The 15138-nt window shown below is 42.4% G+C and overlaps 1 protein-coding gene across 2 annotated transcripts in view; it reads right to left on the bottom strand.

Annotated features, from left to right (window-relative positions):
• Window positions 1-225: 225 nt before the first annotated feature.
• Window positions 226-15138, bottom strand: part of CDAN1 (codanin 1) — a 35658-nt gene continuing 20745 nt past the window's right edge. Inside the window, exons 17-30 of one of the 2 annotated variants that reach the window (XR_005933996.1) lie at window positions 14370-14424; window positions 13216-13349; window positions 12394-12497; window positions 10731-10880; window positions 10210-10273; window positions 9627-9705; window positions 8462-8619; window positions 6809-6916; window positions 6358-6421; window positions 4370-4572; window positions 3514-3621; window positions 1708-2759; window positions 473-566; window positions 226-313 (exon numbers count right to left, since the gene is read on the bottom strand). Coding sequence is in view for 1 of the 2 variants with exons in the window: in XM_030033591.2 (XP_029889451.1) it covers window positions 2634-2759; window positions 3514-3621; window positions 4370-4572; window positions 6358-6421; window positions 6809-6916; window positions 8462-8619; window positions 9627-9705; window positions 10210-10273; window positions 10731-10880; window positions 12394-12497; window positions 13216-13349; window positions 14370-14424 (1353 nt within the window). In the remaining variant the exon portion in view is untranslated. Of the gene's footprint in view, window positions 314-472; window positions 567-928; window positions 2760-3513; window positions 3622-4369; window positions 4573-6357; window positions 6422-6808; window positions 6917-8461; window positions 8620-9626; window positions 9706-10209; window positions 10274-10730; window positions 10881-12393; window positions 12498-13215; window positions 13350-14369; window positions 14425-15138 lie in introns of those variants that run through there. The other variant, XM_030033591.2, reaches the window with a different exon arrangement.

Below are 15138 nucleotides of genomic sequence, written 5' to 3'. Positions count from 1 at the left end.
TTTTTGTTTTCTTTTGAAACGAGGTACTGACTGAAGCTTCTTCCTGAGTCCAGTGACACAACTCCTCTGACCTGCACATCCAGAAGAAAGTTAATATAATGCCATTTTTCCTCATTTTCTTCTAAGAGTTGTGAGTTTGCAGTAGGAAAGACTGACAGAAGGCAGGCTACACACTCTGACCTAGCTTGCCATGAGCTCTCTTCTCCCTCCTGCTCTCCTCCTTGCAGCACTCACACAGAGCGGAGTCGACCACCCCAGTGGGACTGCAGAGAGTCATGCATCCTCCTGGTAGCGGTCCCACTGCTGAGCATCCCTAGGCAGAAAACAGCGTGCTGTGCAATTGTTCCTAAGGTTTAATTACAAAGCCGGTGTCTGGCTTTACAGAGCAACCAAGGCTGAGCACCAGGAGATGCCCAGGAACTAAAGTAACTGCACTGAGACATAAGAACATGGAAACAGAGGTGTTCCTTACCTGCTGGTTCCCACTGGAGAACTGACTGCCTTCTGCCCCACAGGGCACAACTATGCTCTCTGGACATAGCAAACTGCTCCTGGGGCTTGGGCACCTTTTAAATAAAAATTTTCGAGCATGTTGTATTAGAGAAAGATAATTCAGGTATGTTGATTTCATGAAAACAGCTGTGGCCATGGTATCTATGCAAACAGTTTTAGAATACCCAAATAAAGTCAGTTCCAGAGCCAAGAGCACATTTTTAACCATCATGGATTCCAGCTTCTTCCCCCTTCCACCATCCCCCCCCTTATATAACAAAATAGTTATATTTCAGTGTAAGCAAAGCAGCAGCAGGTCGGACAGGAGAGATCACTATACTTTTTCTGCCCTGTGCTTTGTGGCAAGGCACCTTTTTGTACTTCACCCCAGTACAAAGAGGTTATATATCAACAGCTTGAACACAAAACAAGACACTTACTTAAACAAGTTTATTAGGACAAACAACAACTTCAAATGAGACCTGCAGCAAAATGTCACATGATACTCAGCCTCAGGGAGCAGGTATGGTTAAGATACAGTGTACTTGCTATTTCAATTTGTATTACCATGTCCTTGCTGCATAGACAGCATGCCTACTCCTAGTGACCCTCTGCTTCAAGCACATCAGAAAAAAACCCTAAAATAAGGCACACAGATGGAACATGCCAAATCTTTCAATGCAGTGCTTAATAACCAAGTCAAGAAAAATCTCAATGCAGTTCAGACACTGATGTTCTTCTATGGTTTCTCTCTCTGTAGCAGATGTATTTTAACAGAAGCCACAGTTCTACCTCCTTAGGTCTGTTTGTTTGTGTTTTTTCTTAAATCACCAACTCCAAGATGTTACCTTTTCTCACCTTATACATGGAAGAGGTAAGTTAATTAGCAAGCTAAAAAGCCCTGGGCTTCACTTTGTCCAGATGTTTTTTCTACATAACACAGTATTTGCTTTCTGAAAAAAACCCTGCACTAATACAACACTCCTAGACAAAAGGAAATAATTTCCTCACTGCTACGGGGGGGGGGGGGGGGGAAATCCCATGAGACAGCTATTAAGCACCTAATCATACTCTGCTAGCCACCAGCAGTCCCTACCACAAACCCCAGTTTAAGGAAATACTTGGGGGGGGGGGGGGGGGGGGGGGGAGTGGGGGAGGGGAGCTGGAGGTCACACCCTTGGTGATGATCTATTCACAAGGGCTGAAAACACCTACTGTCCTCCAAGAAAAGGATTCCTTTCAAAACCAGGTCTCCAGGGGACGTCACAGTGCTTTTTCACTACTTTGTCTGCTCTTCCAGGCTGTAGTTTTCTTGCTGCAGCACTTCCTGTCTGATAAAACCCAAAACTCAAGGCAAGAAGGATTATCAAAAACAGTGAATAGCAGCCAGATGCCATTTATGTTCACATACTATAAAAGTGTCTTAAAAATACTGTCTTCAGTAAAAAATATAAACAGATTATTTTCTCCCTTATTTCTATTAAAAACCCAAGGAAATTACAAGTTCTGTTTCCAACAAGAGATGGAAAAACACTTAAGCATCTACATCCTTTAAGAATAATGCCATCAATGTTCTGGTGTACATATTTAATATGGTTTAACTTTTAAAATGAGTCTTAAAAAAATTAAAATCAAACCTTTGAAATTGAGCTTACAATGAAAAATAAATATAGGCTCATCTCCATGTCATACAGGTTCACCTTTTCCCTCCCCCAACAGTACAGTCTTTGTTAAAAGACAGCATGAGAAATCACATTAAGTTAAGAGAAGAGACAGCCACCAGGAAACCATCTCTCTGATCACAAAGTAACTTGTCCGCTTGAATCGATTCCTGGGTTTGGTCACAGCCTGTTGCTGCACAAATACAAAAAGTGTCTATGAGTCTAAAAAATGGCTGTTCTGAGCCACGATCAAGGTGCTTAAAGGACTTTTGACTTGGAGATCCATTTGCTGATGTAAATCCTTCAGCATAGTCACCACGGCAAAATGTCCATGAACAGAAAGAGCAGTGCAGGTTTTGCACAAAGTGACCTCTTATCTGCAGTATGTTCCCAGCAAAGAGCTCACAATGCATTCAGAAACACTAAAAATTCCATTTGCATCTTCATTAGTAATTTTTGTCCACAGAGAGTCCACCTCCACTAACTTTGTGCTGTCACGGTACCTAGAGATTGTCTGGTCGGCTCACAGGAGTTAGTCCTGGGCTCTTCTAGATGATGTTCTGACAGAAATACTCTGGACAGCATTTCCAGTTCTTTTAAGAAATCCTGTAACAAACAGATACAAACCAGAGAACCCTTATTAACAAATGTCAACAAAGAGGCTTACTTAACTTTTCTAGTAAAGAACTTTACAAGGTTAAACACGTTGTTGATGGTTTTCCAGTGCAGAAACCTAGACAAACTACAAAACTGATTGCAAAGGTGAAGGCCTGGAGGTCTACATGTTCAGTCTCTCCCCTCTAATCCCCGCACCCTTCTCGGAAAAGATCACTGCCACAGTTTAAATGGTCAAACATCTCCAATATGCAAGCGCTCACCAGCCTTGAAATACTGTCCATCTTTAGCAAGGAAGTTGGGTGGTTTCCTGCCTTTTGACTCTGGCTAGAATAGCCCGACTCCTCTCACATTCTGGTGGTAGGAGGCAAAGAGGTTTAAATGCAAGTCTGGTCAGTTAAGACCCTTCCCAACATGTCATTCTCAGCTGGAGCACGGTAAACACATTCAGGCTAGAACTGAGAGCTGGTAACTGAGCCAGCTGGTCTCCAAACTGGTTTACAGTTTTCTTGGGAATGTTTCCACTGCATGGGCAATGCTGGGATTCACACAAGTATGGATTTCAGCCAAACACTAGTAACAGTAACAAGTTTGCTGGAAGGCAGTCCCTCAGCTGCATTAAGCAGGAACTATAGATAGGGAAGGTTATGGGCTTCACCTACATGAAACAGAACTACAAGGACTGACTGTTTATGTAGCTTTACTTTTTATTTCACTTATTGTTCATGCACATCTAATTACTTACTGAGGACCAAGGGAGCTCTTCGAGGGTATGCAAGCAATTCTCTATTTCACTAGTTCTCATTAGTTCATGTTCTACAAAACCATGAAGCATGAAAAGGAACAAATCCCACTGCAGAAGAGAAAAAAAATATCAACAACTCAAAAAGAAATGGATTTTTGTGTTCATTTCTTTATCACTATACAATTCATGTTTTTCTTCTTGGATCAGAATGTGGAGAAAAGGAATGAAAGGAGAAAGCACATTATTTATCTGCATGTGGCAACAAAGGACAAAGAGCAACATCCAAAATGACTGAACAAAATTCCTCTAGTTCATACATTGTATCCTACCATAAAGTCTCAAAATTTCTACTTCTCAGTTTCCAAACACACCAAGTATTTAATTCCTGTGTACTCAAGAACAGCTTGAAAAATTCTTTTCTTACCTTCCAAAATAAGCTGGTTTTAGCCTGCAACTAAATAGGGCGATTTTCAGCTTCCTAGTTGGGGATCTTATAATACTGATACACGTGCAAAAATGAAAGCTGATAAAAGACACACGAACGCAACCAATTACAAAGTCACATGCGTTCAGTCCTCATAATCTCCCAGGCCAAATGGGACATTTCGCCATTTGTTCCTAAATAAAACTGTGCCTTCCTGACAGCCCCCCAGACAGGTATCAAACACTGACAAGTAGTATGCAATCCTCTTTTTCCCTACCCCTGCAGAAACAATGCCAGCTAACGGCAAACCAAATCCTGCGGGCCCCATTCACGCAAGCCATCAGTTAACACTGCGAGCAGGCAGAACTCTTACATGGATATATCAGACCAGAGTGGGTAACTGGCAGTTCCACAGATCAGAATAAACTTTACCTCTCGCTGCTTAACTTCTGCAAGATAACCAATGTTCTTCTTGCTGAACATCAGCTGCACAGGAACAGGTGTCCCAAAGTCCTCCTTCCAGACAGAAAGCAGCAGTTTTAGGAGGCCATAGGTGGGATTAGTCTTTACACGCAGCCTCTCAGAACTCTTCTCTTGGGACTTGATGCCGAGACTCAGAGGAACACGATCTGAAACTGTAAAAAAAAGGAAGAAAGGTGAACTTCTATAGCTGCATTATTTTCCTTTTATAGTCATCATCTTGGTCCAACAGCACATTTTGCATAGCTGATATCTAAACAATCACTGAAGTAAAAACACTTAGTGAGTGTAAACTAGTGAACCTAAGAGGACTGGTGTTTAGAAACATGAAAAATTATGAGCTTTGAAACTATAGAAACAAGCATAGGGAGAGTTTTATACTACTCAGATAAAGAATACCATTTGGTTGGCATGTAGCCCCAAGTCTTGAAAGATGACTGACTAAATAAGCGTCAGCCTAATGTTTAATGAAAAAGGACCTAGGTGTTACTCCAAAGAAGAGGAGTAACACAGTAAAACAACATTTAAATCTACAAACAGATGTCCTAGTTTCAGCTGGGATAGAGTTAACTGTCTTCCTAGTAGCTGGTACGGTGCTATGTTTTGAGTTCAGTATGTGAAGAATGTTGATAACACACTGATGTTTTCAGTTGTTGCTAAGTAGTGTTTAGACTAAAGTCAAGGATTTTTCAGCTTCTCGTGCCCAGCCAGCGAGAAAGCTGGAGGGGCACAAGAAGTTGGCACAGGACACAGCCACAGCAGCTGACCCAAACTGGCCAAAGGGGTATTCCATACCATGGGATGTCATGTCTAGTATAGGAACTGGGGAGTGGGGGCGGGGAATCACCGCTCGGGGACTAGCTGGGTGTCGATCAGCGGGTGGTGAGCAATTGCACTGCGCATCATTTGTACATTCCAATCCTTTCATTATTGCTGTTCTCATTTTATTAGTGTTATCATTATTAGTTTCTTCTTTTCTGTTCTATTAAACTGTTCTTATCTCAACCCATGGGTTTTGCTTCTTTTTCCCCGATTTTCTCCCCCATCCCACTGGGTGGGGGGGGAGTGAGTGAGCGGCTGCGTGGTGCTTAGTTGCTGGCTGGGGTTAAACCACGACAACAGATTAAATAGTTGTTCATAGTTTTGACTATAGGCAGAGTTGCATAACTTCATACAACTGAAAGTAAAGCTGAACAGAGTTTAACTGCAGCTAAACATACAGAGGGGGAAGATACCAGATCTAATGGAACGGGGCAGATTTATATTGCTGCCCCCCCCCCCCCCCCCGAATAATATGTCACAATATTCAGATGTGAACTGCTTTATGAAAGAATGAACCATGTATAAAACTTCTTAAGAAGCTTCTAAAACCAGGAAGTTAGAAGGTTGTCCACAGAGAACACACCTGCATCCAGATCACTAGCTCCTTCTGAGAAAAACATTGTGTTTAACACATTAGAGCAAGGGAAAGAAAAAAAAACCCGAAAAAAACTCACAAACCTGAAAAGACTCACAGAAGTCACAATACATAGAAAACAAGTTACTTCCATTCTCTCCAAAAAGAGCCATAAAAATATAATTTAAGGGAACAGGCCCTTACTTTTAGGGGAAAAAAAACTCAGCCACAACTTTTCAGAGGCAGAAATACTGGAAAACATATTACATATTTAAATGAAGGTATCAATAAATAACAAACAATGGAGATTTGAATAAGAACACTAGATCTGAAGGATGGTTAGTCACAGTATAATACTGTTTTGCAGAAAGTGGAAGGGAATAAGAGCAACCACCCAAACTGACAGAAAAAAACCTGCAGACTCAATGACACCAGAGAAATCAAACATCCATGAGCACTAAATACTGAAGTCTCTGACCCTAAGGATTTAAAAGAACTGTAATAACAGATTTCAGCCTTAAATAGCTTATCATGACTGACTTACCCAGCAAAGAAGCCAACTCAACCGTGCACTTTGCCAGCTGCTGTTCTGATGTGGGACACATGAACTGGAAAACACACAAAAAAGTTGTATCTTTGTCCCCATACCACAGACTGGACAAACAGGGCTTCACAAGAGATAAAAATATCAAAAAAGAGCAGGCAATTTACAGCAAGAAGCACAGAGCTGTAATCAGGAGACCATTAAAGACTGAAAGACAAGAAAAGATCATATATGAAAAGGGTATCCACAAAGGGTAATTTTAACTAACAAGCAGATCTACACAGTATAAAGAAATGCAGTGCAACTTTGTCACATTTGGGCTCAGACAAAAAACATTCAACTGAACTCAACTGTGAGGCAAGGCAAGCTAACAAGCTTACAGGTATGAAGACAGCTCAAAGTGGTCCAAGGTTTTTTTTTTTTGTTGTTGTTGCTTTTTTACTACTTCTACCTTTCTGCATCGAAGTGTCTGACCCAATCTTCCTAGCAAGCACTCCAGCCAGACGTAGTCAATCACTTCACCCTCATCCCGTGGGCCCACAGCAACACAGAGCACATCCTTGATGAAAAAGACAGCAGTAATTCACCTATTAGTATCCTACACTTCCACAAACAGATCTTTGGACCTATGACAGAGCAGTTCACAGATAGTCCTTGGGTCCTCATTAAAAAAAAAAAAAAAAAAATGCAGCTAGTATCCTCTTCATTTCATAAGACAGATTAAAGCTGAATTTTTCACAACCTCACCTAAGTCTGATTTTCTACCATAGTTCTCACTAACATTATGAAGTCAAAGTCAATGAGGGCAACCAGTTCATCCTTCTTAAAAGTAACTAGCTCTGAAAGCTCCAGTTAAATCTGATAGCGCAGCAAGCAAGTTCAGAGCAGAAGTGCTACAAAAATCCAGGGTCCTCTTATATTGTCAAGGTAACTTCAGTCTCAAGACAAAGCTGAGTATGAAGAGCACTAATAGGGTTATGGTATGAAAACTGGTTTAGCCAATTTTACATGTGGTAGCACTTTCAATCACCAACAATTTACCACCCAGTATCAGAAACCCAGGATGGAAATCAAAATAAAAAAAAGTATTTTAAAAGCTGTATCTCAAGATACCATACAAAAATATCTTCAAAGAGCAAGTTTACAGAAAAAGCGCCTGGTTTCATCACATACCTTACCCTCCTCTTTTTATTTCAGCTCAAGCAAGAAAGAGTTAAAGGATGTGTACTTGTACAATTGCTGTGAATGCAAGGACAGCGAGATCCAGTATTGCTCAAACAGACAAGCAGCAGCAAAAAAAGTAGAATACATAATGGAAAAAAAGTGAGGTTTTTAGAATTCTGCTTTTCCTCACGGGTTAATCACACAGGTTATATAACTGCATGATTTTTACGAGAACAGTGACCTTTTAAAAGCCTGAGAGAAAAGACCAAAATGTAATTTGAACCAGCTTGAATAGAAAATTGCTTAGTTCTAAGGCTGAAATTAAGTCCATACCATCATCATCTTTTTAAGATATTCTGATTCTCCCTAATTATAGCTGAATGAAGGTGCAGATGCAGACTGGCAAAAAGTTTTCAACAGATTCATAGAGATTCATCTGACACTTAATTCAATGTAGAATTCCCGGTGTATAAGATGGGACAGTCTACCAAGTTCTACAGAACTGAAAGGACCAACAGGAAATAACTTCTTGAAATGGAGACCAGAAGACTCTCCATAAAAGAGCAGGTCTACGAAAAAGTAGCTATTTTGATATACTGACACTTCAGCATACAGTTGTACACAACGCTCACCACACTATAGTTTCTATGCTACTCATATCAAAAAAGCCACTGCCATGCTACCAGAAATCCTGTATTTGAGATAGTACTCCTGACTAGAGAACTCTTAGCTACACAGACAGCAAGCAGGAGGATGAAAAAAACAAGACCTTTCCATCAGGCTTCCTAAACACTCCTCACAGCCAGTTCCTTAGAACATCCCCTTTTAAAAAAACAAACAAACAAACCAACACCTCCCAAAACACCCCCACAAACAAAAAACCACCAACATGAAAAATGAAAAAGCAGTTAGGGCAAGCCAGGAAGTGAACAATAGGTACCTTAATCTCGTTGATGATTTGGGAGGGAAGGGGAGCACAGTGCTGACAGCCTGGAGGGCAGTCCCTTCTCAACTCCAGAGCATCCTCTCCAGGCATGGGAAGTCCTGGGACTTTCAGCATTCTGTTGAAGGTTGCTCTCACTTCTCTTTTGATGAGTGCTACAAAGAACAGGGAACAAACTCTGTCTACTTCAGCCCTTCCCTCCAGCAAGGCAGACAAATGTTTCCAAACACTACCCTTATTAGCCTCTCATTTCGAGGGCTATGGAGAATGAGGGAAGGACAGTTTACACTTTCAAACCCCTCTCACCCTGAGCTCCCATTATATTCAACGGGCAGAGGCAGAGGTGGAGAGAGTGTGTTAACCCACAGCTCTAAAAGGCAGTCACCCATTACCACCAGGTACCACTGGCAACTCATCTCATTTTCCATCAAAATACCTCAGTAGGTTTAATGAACACAGTAGCTAAGCCAGGAAGTAATGCCAAAGCAGAAAGCTGAATCAGCGTGATCATACCAGTTCAACAATTGCGCCCATGAAAGCCATATGTTTTCTACCAAAATAAGTTTTGACCAGCATCCAAAACACTAAACTCTTGATGCTGCAAATGGTGCTGGATATTCTTCCCCAGATTCTTGGCACAACCTCCTGAAACAATGGGTTTTCAGAGATCCTGAAGAGTTGCCAGAACATTATTACAGAGTAAAAGGACTACAGTTGCCTTCAGCCTGCAGAAAACACACCCAGTCCAAGAGATGTTTGTTTTACAGAAGATTTCGGAAGCACTCTGTACATGTGGACCATAAGGTCGCTTGAGAGAGCAGCTGTCTGTATCATGTTTGAAGTGCTAAAACAACTTCAGCCTAGATGACATTTTCAGAAGAAGCTTTCCACAGCATTCATTCTCAGCATCCTACCAGCCTCCATAACTAAAAATCACTTACATGGGCCAAGCCTGAAAAATCCCTGAAGAAGGTTCTTGGAGCTAGAAATCATTCCTCTTATTCCTAAACAAGGAGGGACAGAGCAACTGCATGCTTCCCACTAAAAGAAAAATGAGTAGGACCAAGTACTTCATAACACTGGCATAAATTCTACCCCTTGATCTCAGAAAAAGAGTACAATACACAGGTTAGAAGCTGCAGTTCAGGGTAAGGAGACTCACCTGCAATGTTGGCAGAAAGCCAGCCACAGGCTTTCTCAGTAGCCAGTTCCACTGCAATGTCTTCTGCACTACTTAAAACCTTTACGGGGAGGATAACATGTGATAGAAGATTTACTACCAGCCACAGCACTATAGTCAGTGAGAAGTTAGAAGGAAGTCTAGAGGGAAAAACTTAATTTTGGCATGCAACATTTAAACAGGTGACCACCACCTCTGTGGGAAATGCTACTCTGAGCAATAGGACTGACCCATTTTGATTTCCCAAATCTCATCAACCCCATACAAACCCCATCAACTCTTGGGGAAGTTGATGCTAAAACAAAAGCATTACCCCTGCAAAATGGATGCAATTTATATACCATTCTAGTCTCAACAGTTAGCTATCAGCTAAAGTAACATTTTAGCCAGAATAGCCAAGGCAGCCTGGCAGAGATGACTCTCCTTAGCTATTAGTCCTCACATGAGGGCATCAATAGCTTCTATTGTCCTAAGCTATTAAGGCATAAGTGAAGCAGCAATGGAAAATGGTAACGGTCCAGACTTAAAGTCAAGGCCTTTATTAAGTTTTAGTGAAAATACATACTGCTGCAGATGTCTCTTCTGGCAATAACACCCTTACCGCCTCAGGACCTTTCTTTTTGCAAAATCTGCAAGAAAAGAAAGAAAACGTGCCACAGGCTTAGTCAAAGTTCTTGGACGACACTCAGAGGTTCATTACCATAGCAACTTTCATACGCTCTCTTACAGTCAAAATGAGTTGGAAGACTGCAGTGCAATAAGTCAGACCAAAAGAACCAGACAAGGAAAGAGCAATTACAAGCCAACAAGCTGCAATACTCAGTTTTCCAAAGAGGAGAAATACAATAGCTGCAGTGGATGTCCGTTTGGAGCTGGATGCAGAGGGACAGACAGCACCTTTATTCCTTCCTACAAATACAGCATTAACTGGCTGGAGGCACAGCAGACAGTCACCCTAAGAAGAGCAGAGGTCAGGGTTTATAATTACCAAAACCAGAGCACGACAGGCCAAGCCAAATTAGGCTTATAGATTCTGCAGTAAGAAGAGAAGGGAACGCACAAGTTTAAATAACTTTTCCTCCTTACTCTCTGCCTTTGATGAGTGCCTGGGCCCCTTCCTCATACAGATGAGCGCACACCTCTTCAAGCAGCTTGTCATGATTAGCATCCTCCTCCTTCACTTTATCCTGCAACATGACTTCAGCCCTTTGAACCAACTCTGCTACCAGTGTTGCCCTGTTAAAAAAAAAAAAAAAAAAAAAAAAAAAAAAAAAAAAAAAAAATCACACAGACTGAAATCAATACAAGAAACAGGGCACACTAACTGTAACCAGCTGTTCTCCCCAATTTAGGAGAACACCCATCTCAAATGCTATAAGCCACTCTGCTAAAAAAGAATTAATCACACTGTGTTTAGTACTGTACCATCTCCTTGTCCTTTTTGTAAGGAAGAAAGCAGCAATGAAGATATCAAAATAGTACTAAGACTCAAGAGTCAAAAGCCTTTAGGTTTTAATAGAAACATACATGGTTACAGGTATCTCTTCTGGTGGCAATACCCTTATACTCTTCAGTGGATAGTGGTCAGAAGTTCAAATATGTCAACAGCAGCCCACTACAACCAGCATTCCTTGTGGGCTGATACCCCAGTTTAATGTCTTCAAGTTGGACAACAGAACAGTACAAGCTCTCAGCAAGCTCACGAGTGACATGCTGGAGGGCAGGACTGCCATTCAGAAGGACTGTGACAAGGTAGAGAAATGGGCTGACAACGGGGTGGCGACTGTGCAGGCTGGGATCTACTGGCTAGGGAGCAGCTCTGCAGAAAAGGATCCGGGGTTCTCAGTAGACAAGCAAAATGAGTTAAGAGTGTCCAAAGAAGGCCAACCTTACACCAGGCTGACATTAGCAACAAGTGCAGCCAGCAAGTCAAGGGAAGTTACCGCTTCCCTCGCCACTGTGGGGCTGCATCTGGAGTACTGTGTCCAGCTTTGGGACCCCAGCACAAGAAAGCCATTGACAATCTGAGTGACCGCAAGAGAAAAGAAAAAAATCATTAAGACAGCAGGGATGCTGGAGCACACAACCTACAAGGAGACCGGGGAAGCCAGTTTCAGTTCGCCCGGAGAAGAGGAGAAGATGATGGGAGAAGGAAGGGTTATAGAGAAGACAGAACAAGACTCTTCCAGGAAGTGTGCAGCTAAAGGTTGACAGGCAACATGCACAAGCTGGAACAAGGGAAATTCTGACAGGATATAAGGAAACATTTTTCACAAAGCCTGGGAAAGTTAAGTATTGGAACATGGTACTAAGAGGCTGCTGAACCCCCATCCTTAAAGACTTTCACAACTTAACTGGAAAAGGTGCCAAGCAACCTAATCTAACTTGAAAGCTGGCCCTGCTTTGAGCAGGAGTTTGGATCAGACGACCTCCAGAGCTCCCTTCTGTGATTCTCCTATCGTCAGCAAGAACCTTCTGAAAGGGATATAAAGTCTCAAAATGCTGCACTATGTTCACATTCCAAGTGTCCCACAGTCATATAAACCTCCTCTCTGTACCCCTTCACAAACTCCCCTCTGTAACGGCAATCAGACATTGCTGGACCACACTGTCATAGCCTTTGTGTTCCGCAATACAGCATACTCTGAGGGAAGCTTTCTTTCCCTCATACGCACAATTTTAAAGGATCAACTCTTTACCTCATTAGTGTAAAGCTACTTATGTCACAGAACACATCACCGGCACTTACTTGATGTGCTTAACACAGTTGGATCCCACCCTCTCTGCCACAAATTCAACTGTTCTCCGTAGGGAGGGAGGCTGGTTGTGGAAGAAGGCCTGTTCCAACTCTACCTGTTCAAGAGAAAAGTGCTACAATTGATTCGAGTACTCCACCCAGATCCTCCTCTCCTCAACACAGGAATGGACAGAACTACCATTTGGAATTGTGCTAAAAGGCACACAGTTTGCCTACAGTAGAACTTTCTGCTACTGTAGCATCAGCACCCCTGTAAAATATTTGCTCCCTATTTCCCTCTAACCATTTAACCCAAAGCTCATTATCAGGGTTTATGGAGCTACAAAAGCAAATGCCCAGTAAACAGAGGAACGGGAGAGTTCTGACAGCACCTACTGGTAGTGAGTCACCACATAGGATCCTTTCTTTCCAAAAACAAACCCTCTCTTTTAATTACAGGTTGGTAATCCTGTAGGCTCCTACACAGTTCATTCTTTCAGTGGAAAGCATGGCTGCAGTCTAATCAAAACAGAGTATGAGAAACATACCAACATTTTGTGTTAAAAAAGAGGCAGACAAAGAAATAGGCTAGTTGTTCCAATTGCAGGAGTGTTTACTGAAGTTACCTGGATTTCAACACCCACATGGTATCCCAGCCACATGACTGTAACAGAAGACTTAGGAGTAAGGATACCCGACTATTAAACACAATGTTCCCTGCTGCCTAGGCCCATTCTTTTCTCTCCCTGGCATTAGGATGCCCCTGTGTACCCTACCCTCACACAAGCAATTTCTCCTGCCCTGCTTCCCCTTGTGACTCCCTGATTTCATTACCTGCAGTTTCCGCTGTGTGACAGAAGCCTTGGGTGCCAAGGACTCTGCAGCTGTGGGAGTGATTTTCCTTATAAAGCCACCATTTTTTGCTCCACTACCAGCCACAAAAGAGGCAAGTAGTTTCCGCAGCTCACCTGTACAGAAAAACAGGCAAAAGCAGTCATCGTCCCCATAAGCAAGGGCAAATCAAAATTCAAGAGAGAGACTTTCACATTGTCAGTCCTGCTTCCAGATCAGATTCTCTCAGCTTCTGTGAAAGCTGAAGTTTCAGATAAGCAGAGGGGCATCCCACCCATCTAACTGGCAGGGCATAGCAAGGCAGGCAAGGCTCCAAAGATAAAAGGAGGCTTCTGAAAAGCTCCCTGGCACATAGGACTTGTTCAGAAGGATCATGGAGCAGTCATTTCTATGCATCCCTTTTTAGCATGGCAAGCAGGAACTATAAAGTCTACAAGAAGAACAAGGCAAGCAGAGTTACACAAAATTTCAAGACGGTCAGGAGAAAATACCTAGGGAAAAGCTTGAAGACACATTCAACCCCTAGAACCTTTCGTGATGCAGGTTTAACATACAGTTTTCCTAGCAGCTGAGTCCCAAGAAGCAGAGCACCATCCCACCATCTGGGACTCTGTTGTCTACAGAGAAGGATTTCACCAATGGCAGTCAGATCCCAGGAAAAAGATATCTCAAACAACAACCTAATAAAGCACCAAGGCACAAAAGGATTCTTCCCCTCTGCCTGGCAGCAGAAATATGCTCAAGGATCAAGGCATTCCTCACAGTACAAACACCTCTCCCTATACCTAGGATGGAAAAGTTGTACACTTAACTCTTTACGATGCTTCCTTCCAGTCTGTGAAGGATGAGTTCCCCTGTCCCTCTGTATTCAAGCTCTGTAGATCAACTATCCCGACTATATAGCCTCCCTCCCCCAGCTTCACCAGATACTATTCACAGCTGCATGAGCTTCTGCAACACAACTTTTTATGAAGATTGACTCATACACAACTGAGACCTGAAGTTGTGAGGAGGGGTAAGAAAGAGGACTCACAGTACCAAAGGACAAATATGAATTTAAAAAAAGCCAAACCAAACAAAACCCCAAAACAACTAATACATTTTATTTATATAACAAATATAAATAAAATACTCACCAAGATAGGGACAGCAGGTATAAAGTAACTGCTGATCCACCAAGGGTACCGAGTCCTGGTAAGAAAAGAAATGAAATGCTGAAAGGACACAGCAGGAAGGAAACAGTCTTCAGCAAGTCAGAAATCCCATACATGTGCTCACAGGCAGGTTTCAGAACTGTCTTTCCATGAAAACCACAAAAGTAACTGGATTCCAAATCCACAGTAAAACAATAAACTTTGCAGCCCAAGTGTTCAGTTCAGCCCTCTAACACACAGTGAGCTGCTCTACATGTAGTTAGTGTAGCTCAACCTTTGCTTCTGATCCACTCTCAAAGCCCAGCTGAAAGCTCATAGTTACAAAGGGAACCAGGACTGTTGCCACAGCTGCTACTCATAAGAGAAACCTATCCATGGAGGAGAATAAATGAGGTACATCTGCTATGCATTACACCTCCACAGGTGTCTTCACCCAGTGTCCTGGTTTCAGCTGGGATAGAGTTGATTGTCTTCCTAGCAGCTGGTACAGTGCTATGTTTTGAGTTCAGTATGAGAAGAATGTTGATAACACTCATGTTTTCAGTTGTTGCTAAGTAATGTTTAAAGTCAAGGATTTTTCAGCTTCTCATGCCCAGCCAGCAAGAAAGCTGGAGGGGCACAAGAAGTTGGCACAGGACACAGCCAGGGCAGCTGACCCAAAGTGGCCAACAGTATTCCATACCATGTGACATCACATCTAGTATATAAACTGGGGAGAGTGGGGGCTGGGGAATTACCTGGGTGTCGATCG

The sequence above is a fragment of the Aquila chrysaetos genome, chromosome 2 (genome assembly GCF_900496995.4).
Source record: "Aquila chrysaetos chrysaetos chromosome 2, bAquChr1.4, whole genome shotgun sequence".
NCBI lineage: Eukaryota > Metazoa > Chordata > Aves > Accipitriformes > Accipitridae > Aquila > Aquila chrysaetos.
This window is presented reverse-complemented; position numbering and strand designations above follow the sequence as displayed.